At 33.0% G+C, this 8,781-nt stretch overlaps 1 protein-coding gene across 1 annotated transcript in view; it reads left to right on the top strand.

The window, feature by feature from the left end:
- Positions 1-5,719, top strand: part of LOC116032484 (mitotic spindle checkpoint protein MAD1) — a 10,740-nt gene extending 5,021 nt beyond the window's left edge. Inside the window, exons 8-17 of the mRNA XM_031275074.1 lie at positions 1,238-1,409; positions 2,452-2,562; positions 2,656-2,859; positions 3,112-3,274; positions 3,762-3,861; positions 3,960-4,029; positions 4,413-4,541; positions 4,841-4,879; positions 5,210-5,327; positions 5,427-5,719. Coding sequence (XP_031130934.1) covers positions 1,238-1,409; positions 2,452-2,562; positions 2,656-2,859; positions 3,112-3,274; positions 3,762-3,861; positions 3,960-4,029; positions 4,413-4,541; positions 4,841-4,879; positions 5,210-5,299 — 1,078 coding nt within the window. The 3' untranslated portion in view covers positions 5,300-5,327; positions 5,427-5,719. The remainder of the gene's footprint in view (positions 1-1,237; positions 1,410-2,451; positions 2,563-2,655; positions 2,860-3,111; positions 3,275-3,761; positions 3,862-3,959; positions 4,030-4,412; positions 4,542-4,840; positions 4,880-5,209; positions 5,328-5,426) is intronic.
- Positions 5,720-8,781: the final 3,062 nt, after the last annotated feature.

The following is an 8,781-nucleotide window of genomic DNA, read 5'->3' as shown; positions in this document are numbered from 1 at the left end:
AAAAAAAAAAAAAACAAAAAAAAACTTGTTTTTCTTCCTATTTTTCTGCATTTTAATGTTTTTTTTTCCATTCCTTTTTCCCCGCAATTTTAACGTTCATTTTGGGGGCATTTTTAGCATTCTTTTTTAATTTCAACACCACAAACACTCTGAAATCGCATTTTGTAATGATTAAAATAATTTAATTTAAATAGTTGTAATGTATTGCTGAATGTTTGTTACCTTTCAAATATTTAGTATTGGTGTATTGGATTTTTTATTATATACATTCCACAAATTGTTTGAAAAATGAATTTGAAAAATTGGAGAAATAGAAAACTGGAAAATTGGAAAACTGATAAATGAACTAAACAGCCCTATTTTTCTTAGTGATATTGATAGTTCAGGTCTGCCTTTTCCTCTTCTATATCATATAACTATCTTGTTAAATACTCTTTCCAACTGATGTGTCCATGGATTTTACATTGGACATGTTCAAATTGTTTTAAATGGATTTTCTCATTTTTTTCCCTGTGTTTCACTTGTGCCTTTTCCACATAAAATTTGTGTTCCACTTGTGCCTTGTTGACACAAAATCATTCTTAATTTTTTTAATTCATTCATTACCTGACATTCATTTTGGCGTTCTCATGTCAATTATGGTTATCTTATGGACATTTTGCATTTTCTCCACCCAACACTTGCTCCCATAAAACATTAGCCAATATGAAGACATCAAAGCAGAATTTATCAATCACCTTAGCAAAAATTTCAGTCACATAAAAATCAGTTCCAATTTATCCTACTATTATAAATTTTTAGATTCATGTCACCATTGATCTTTCCATATGAAGAATGGATCCAATGTGAATTGCATACATTAGGTGCATCATTTCCATTGAATTTATTGGTGCCTTTTCTCTAGTGTTAATAGTGCTGAAATTGCATTGCACATACTCATTTTTGGTTCTACCCAATCTGGACCTTCTTGATAATTAATGAATTCATTCCCAACATAATGGCATATAGTCTATCACTGCTTTCCATAGTTCCGATTTTAATTATTTTTGGCTGTCGTTGTAGTTTTTTCCTTAATTATGGATACCTTTCTGTTTACTTGCTAAAATTATCAGAGCTCATTAAAATGAATCCCCTGGGAGGGTAGGTAACATTTTGAGCTCCTCAATGATAGAGGTGATGTTTAACTACATTTCTGTTACGATTTGTTTCCTTTTCACATTCTTCTTGTGGGATGCAGAGAGGTTCTTGATAGCATGATAAAAATGGGAGAGGCTCAGGCAAGTTTGAAACAAATGGAGGTTGCTTTGGACAATGCAAAGCTTGATAAAAGCAACGCAGAAGCTGAGGTTAACCTGGCAAAGGAGAAGGCAGAAATATTGAAGTCAGAGTTGAAGAGGACTGAATTGATGGTTGGGTCTTAATTAGTTGTCTTATGCTTGCGAAATTAATTTTTTTTCATTGTTCTTGTCCTTTCTGTCTTTCTGCTCCATTGCTGCTTTTCTGTGCATGTCTAGTCTGTTCCATACTTGCATGGAATTTTCACTGATGTACTTATTTTCCTTACTGTTGCCCTTATAGTGAGGCTACAATCAAATTAAGCCCCATCTAGGATTGAGTTCTAATTAGCTCAAACAAATTCAATAGTATTTGTGCTCTAAAGGAGTTCAAATCCAAATAGATTCCCACCAAATAATCATTTGCTTCTTGGAGGTCAGTTGGGTACAAAATCTGAGGGTGATGATGCAGATGGGGTACAAACCTTGTTGGCTAGACCAGATGCTTGAATAGGAGCTTACATATTATTTTACACGTACAAATATGTGGGAAATCAGAATGTTATTGTTAGAATTGTCTTCCTTGAGCAGTGTGAACTAAGCCTTGGGAGCTGAAATGAACATACTGTAGCCTTGGGAGCTGAAAAGATTATTGGGTAGCTTTGTAGGTTTACTATTTGAGCATCTTTTATGTGTATATATATTGTGTAATCTTCTTTCAGTAAAAGACATAAAGTAAGATAGTTAATATATTTTCAGCCATTTCTCTCTTCTTGATTCTTCATCTTGCTTCCTCCTAACTGGCGGGTGGTGTTATTCTCCACCCGCCAGGCCTATGATTCTTACAAACTCAACAGTTATGATGTACATAACTTTCTCTAGGATCGACTTTTATTCTTGAGGACTAGAATTGAATTCCAGATTCATAAACTAAAGTTTGCAATTATTATACACAAAATTAACAAAAGGTATCAAAATCTAATTTAAACCCTTGTGTAATCAAGATTTCAAACTCATTAGTCAACTGATTCTGCCAAAATTGATCGAGTCAAACTCAACCTTTTAAAAATACTTGAATATGCCAAGTCCTCCAATCAAATTCCTTATAACCTCTTAATTTACATAGAATATTTTCATTTGTGTGTGTGTGTCTAATTGTTCTCAATTGCCTCTCTAGCTTGCTTCTGTTTCTGAGGAAAGAGACCGATTAAAACATATTGTTGAAGAGCCAAGGACACAAAAGAGCGTGGATACTGGCATTGAGGTCTCAGGTGGAAAAGTTGTTCAGGTCAAAATAACTGGGACCTTTTTCTTCTGACATATTTCTCATTTAATTTTCTAGCAAATAGCGATTGCAGTTGCTAATTGTTTCAAAATACAGGAGCTTGAATTATCTCTTGCTAAGAAGGAAAACATTATAAAGGAACTAGAGAGCAGTTTATCTGAACAAAAGGAAGTTAATGGTCGTCAGCTTAATGAACTGAAGTTACTGAATGACAGGCTGAGTAGTGAAGCAAGGAGAATAAAGTCATTAGAGAGGGAGGGTGACCGTTTACGATCTGAGATTGCTCTATTGGAATCCAAGGTTGATTTGAAGTTAAATACTATCCTTATGTTTTCGCAAAAACAATTATTACTTGGTTTACATTGTGATCTGTTATAACATAATTAAGGATAGTTTATGTTTTTAATTGTAGTGTGAGTTCTTATTGCTATATTATGGCAAGTAAGATGTTTATAATTTGTGCTACAGATTATTTTGCCACTACCTGTACTGTACAGCTGAAAAGCAAATTATTGAGTATTTAGCTTACCTATCATTTTGTTTTTTTCAAAGCTGGGGCACGGTGATTATTCATCAGCGAACACAAAAGTTCTGCGAATGGTTAACACCCTGGGAGTTGATAATGAAACAAAACAAACTATAGAGGCTCTGCAGAATGAGTTGCAGAAGACTAAGGAGAAGTTACAGGCCGTTGAAGAATTGAAGAAACAATCGGGTATTTTTAGGTTTTGTTCTAAAGTTGTGTCGTTTTTTGATGTTCTACACTTCTACTCCTGTTCATGAAAAATTCAAATGATTTTTGCTACTATGCTTAGATTGTGCACATAGAATCTCATACTCTCATTGGGAACTTCATGTCTTCTTTTTTCTTGTCAAAATTGGATTCTGTCTTGGAACAATGTTGTACTAAAATTATATTTTGTGAGAAGCATCAAAAGCTAGTCTTGTCATCTTCCAAATTAGTAAGATGCTTGGTTGAATTATATAGGAATGACTACTAATGAGATTTACTAATATTGTTGATATGATATGAATACCAATACCCTTGATAGAGTGATGAGTTTTTGTTCATTTTCATCACGTTTTCTTTACTTGATCTGCTTTTTGGTTGAGTCAGTATAGTTGATATGTTCAGTGTGTCATGACTGAACTCTATAGTCTAGTTGATGGTCTTATTCTTTTTCCAATTGCATATTGTTTAGATTATCCAGCAGATGCTGGAACACTGGTTGACTCTTATATTTCTGGAAAGATTCTGCAGCTCAAAGAGCAAGTTGCAACACTAGAGAAACGGGAAGAGAGGTGAGCAAGCAATGAATTTCTCTTGATATTTGCTTTGCTCTTAATTGCTTCTGGTGAGGAAGTTGAAACATCTGACTTCTTAGTATTCTTTGATGAAGATACAAGACAGTTTTTGCTGATAGAATCTCAGTCTTCAGAAGGGCCTGCTGTGAACTTTTTGGGTACAAGGTAATAGATGATTTCTGGCTATAGCCAGAGCTTTATTAACCACTAAATTCTTTTGACCTTGTTTGATATCAATACATTTTCCTTGCAATTTGAGTGCTATCATCACTGGGGTTACTCACAGATGGTGTGTCTGAATAGAGAAAAGCAATTTCATGATAGCAAGGATTTGGCAAATTAAATTACATAGTTGATCTAACTCCTTTTGTAACTTAAATTTGTTTAGTTAAATTAACGTTCCATGTCGTCAGTTAGATAGAAGGAATGGATAATGTCTCATTGCTTGCACTTCTTTTTTGTTAATCACTGAAGATAATTGTACACACTTTTAATGTATAGAATTAGTTAACCATCTGTTAATTATGCTGATGTTCAATTTACTACAGATTGTGATGGATGATCACCAGCGTGCAGATGGAATTCCAGTGACACACTTTACACTTCAATCTATCTATGCTCAAAGTGATGATGAAAAACTTGAGTTTGAATATGAATCTGGGAATACAAACATTTTGGTAAGCTGGACTTACTGAATGTTATATTTATATACCTTTTTACAGGTTTATGGACAAGTTAGGCTTAAGATAGACTGTTTTACCAAGTTATCCTGTCAAAATTGTCAGTTGTTCGCTCTGATTGCATGCTTTCTGCCATGCTTCTGTTGGGTGTCAATTTTTTTTTTCTTTTCTTTTTAAGCATAGAATTAAAGATGAAATTAATTGTGATGTAATGCACCTTTGTGATCATGTACTATTTATTATATATTTGATAAGCTTAATGAATTAACTCTTCTTTTGTTATTTTATCATATTAGGCAAATCAATACACCTTGCAGGCGGATATATCTCGTCAGGTTAAACTATTCCTCAACACTTTGTGAATGTTTTATTCCTGATGTTGTTGAATGTTGATCCTCTAGCTTGTTTTCCTATTGTGGATATATTTTGCTTCTTTACTATTTAATTAAATATGGCTATAGCCTTTTAATATTTATAATACCAATCTGTTTTCTTCTTCCTATTGCGGATATATTTTGCATTCATACTTGCAAATGCTTAAATTACAATACTACTACTTCACAACAGATTTTTGGGGGTTTTAGTAGTATATGGGGCTAATAAATTTTTGGAACCTTGTCAATTTGAATTGTAATTAATTTAAAACCTTATTCTGTGCTTTGCAGGTTGAAATATTTGTTCGTAAGATGAACTCGATTCCTGCTTTCACAGCAAACTTGACTGTGGAGTCTTTCAACAAACGAACTTTGTCTTGAATTTACAATATGGTTGTCTTCTTTTTGGGTGAGTTTGGAAACTTCCAATTAACTGATAATTGTATCAGTTTGCTGTTAATTTTGGTTCGTCATTTTATAATGTTCTAACCCACCATTACCATTGCAGTGTAAACAGCCTAGACAAGAGAAAACAGCTTTATGCACCAGCAACTTAAAAGCGTGAATAGAAGAAAAAGTAAAGTGGTCACAATTTTCTGTTAATTTGATGTATTAAATGTATCACGCCAGGAACTTTAACATGATTGGTGCCATAGTTCTGCACGACTGATGGCTTGTTTCAATGTGCATGTGACCACCACTGGAGATTTTCTCTCAGACGACATAAACCTTTCTTGATCTTCTATTTAAAGAAATGAACGTGTGGGCACAGCTTATCAGTAGTCCACACATTATTTTTCAGTATTGGTTTTTGTTGACATTTGCAGGTAGTCTTGGCTGATATGCAATTCCTAATGACATCCAATCCACCCTACCCTACCCTACCTTAAGGTAAGAAATCTTTCTGTGAGATTGTGATTATCATCATTATCACCACAGATATTAGAGCACGAAAATGGCATAGCTATGAAATTTCCCTAAGAAAAGAAGCTACTAGAACTGTTTAGTGATGAACAGTTGGAGATTGATTTTGACATGACAGTACATAGACCAAACATAGAAAGAGGAGAATTTAGTGGGTGGGTTGTGATATTGCTAGCATATTCTTAGTGCCCCCTTCCACGGAGGTTGTTCTTTGTCATTGCATTACATTGTGTCTGCCTAAGGCTAAATTGCTAAAGTAGTCCAGTATTGTACTGTATTGTACTGTTGTAGCAGTATCATCCTCCTCAAGCTTGTATATTTGTGTGGTCGTCAAGGTTATCCTCAGATTCTGCTAAATTTCTGAAACAACAGGAACAGGGAAAATCTCATCTTCTCTTTTGACTTTCCAATATTGCGGAAAGAAAAAAGAATTTCCCTTTGAAGGGATAATAAAAAAATCTTGTTAGATTCTACATCCTTTTTTAAATTAAAAAAAAAATCATTTATTGCACTTCCACTTAGGTTTTACTGTATTGTGATGTCGATCAGAAGTTAGCACACTATGTAAGGTGAATGAGATCTGCTCACCTTGACAAGGGTGAGTGAAGCATATTCTCATAAAGGTCATGAGTTTGATTATTATGTATGAGTTAAGTTTGTTATTCACTTAATACCAAGTTTTTTAGTATAATTTAGAGTTAATATTATATGGGATCTTCGGAGTATAGTGATTTTACCACGTTTAGTCTTAAATTTTCAAATTGATCATTCGTGGTCCTTCGACTTTCAAATTATTGGCATCCTTGGTTCAAGTTAACCATATATGGTCTTTCAATTATGAAATTTTAACCAGTTATGATCTTTTTAGGAGGATCATGATTGGTCAAATTTTGAAAGTTGAAAGATTATGAATGGTTAACTGATGATAACAATTTGAAAATCGAAGGATCACGGATGATCAATTTGAAAATTTAGAACTAAACATGACAAAATCACTATACTTGGAGGACCTCATATGATATTAACTCATATAATTTACTTTTCCAATTTTTCTTGTCATGAAAAAGTCAACTGTAATTCCGCTATTTGATCCATTCCTCTCCATAATTATACCTAGGGCATGGTAGCGTCTCATTATTGTTGCCTATAGAAATCTTTTCCGGAGACTGAATTATGAAAGCAAAAGTATAAGACGCACGGGTATTGAATAGTGCGAAAATGAAAATTGATTGTATTAACCAAGAAGCAAAATGATGTGAAAACTTTTGGGGCTTGAAAGTTTCAAAGATTGAAGCGGATTGCGGGGGTGGGCCGCTGTAGTTAAAGCAAAGAGCCCAAAAAGATAAGTGGAACATCTTGACAGTACAATGATAGTGGTAGTCAAATTCTAATGAACATTCATAGAATCTTATCGCCTTGTTTGGTTAGGATTTTTTTATTTATTAGGAGAATATTTTTCATGGTTAAAGTAGGCCAAACTGTACACGTGTGGTTCCTTTGAATTTGGCTCCCAAATATCTCCTTCCTACACTGTTAGTTTTACTAAAGAATGGACACTTATTTTAATTTGGTATTAGAATTAGATTAATGCAACAGGTTTGAATTTTCATATCATCTAATAAAATTTTTATTTTTAGTTAAATTCTGAGTATTGTTGTAATCTTGATGCTAACCCTTTAAATAAATAAATAATCAATGACTGTAATTTAAGAAAGGTTGTAATCTTACCTTTTTTTGGGGTCCCGAACACTTATTGAGTGGAACAGTTGACCTGACTATTTAAGGTTACTCCATATCCAAAGCCAAAGATCGGACCTTTGACATTTGGTTAAGGATGGATGAGCCCTTTCCACTCAATCACACTCCTCATGTTTAACCTTTGATCTTACTGTTATATTAACAATTCATTTACCTTGAGTTATTGGTATATGCTACTTAATAGCTATAGGTTGAAGTCAAGAGTAGAAAAGCCATAGATAGACAGACTATATGTCTAGGCTTTGAATGTCTCCAAACTATATACACACAAGTTTCATGTGATCACATTGTACATGTGAGTAGGGCATTAGTCTCCCTTCATTGTCAAAAAGCTAAGGCACGCAAATCTCTATGTTTGAAATACATGTTATGTTCGTACCTGCAGGCTTGCACTTACACCCTAAGCTTCTTCACCGACAACCCAATTTTCACATGTTCAATTCCCCAAAGCCCTAAAATATTCAAATTTGAAACTACTAATTAAAAGCTAGTTTGGTATTTTTCGGGGAAAAAAATGTTTAGTCTCGAACAAAGTGCGAGGAGTTACGATAGTTAATGTTATCATTGACAACTAATCTATTTATTATTATTATTATTATTATTATTATTATTATTATTTTATTATTTTAATTTCAAAACTAATCCTTTAAACTCTCAATAAATCGCTAATTAATTATTAATCAACTAATAATGCTAAAACATATACCTTGAATTTGGAGATATTAATAAAATAGAAATCAAACATTTTTACTTTCAATTAATAACTGCGTTAACTAATATGCCAAAGACCTTGTGGTCTAGTGGCATCCGGTGTCCCGATTAACACTCCCACATGGATGATGGGAGTGAGTTCGAGCCTTAAAGGAGGCAACTTTGATTCAAGTAGTTATGAATAGATATTACATTGTAACAGAGTCTGAGCTTTAATTGTTTTCGTCCTTCTGTGGAAAAAAAAATTGTAAATTATTTTATTTTATTTTTTTAATGGAGGCAGCCAGCATTGTATATTTCAACACATGTATGATGATATAATGGGGTATATATGTGTATATCCCAATCTGGGTAGTTTAATATATATATATATATATATATATATATATATATATATATATATATATATATATATATATATATATATATATATATATATATATATATATATATATATATATATATATATA

The sequence above is a fragment of the Ipomoea triloba genome, chromosome 10 (genome assembly GCF_003576645.1).
Source record: "Ipomoea triloba cultivar NCNSP0323 chromosome 10, ASM357664v1".
Taxonomy (NCBI): Eukaryota; Viridiplantae; Streptophyta; class Magnoliopsida; order Solanales; family Convolvulaceae; genus Ipomoea; species Ipomoea triloba.
This window is presented reverse-complemented; position numbering and strand designations above follow the sequence as displayed.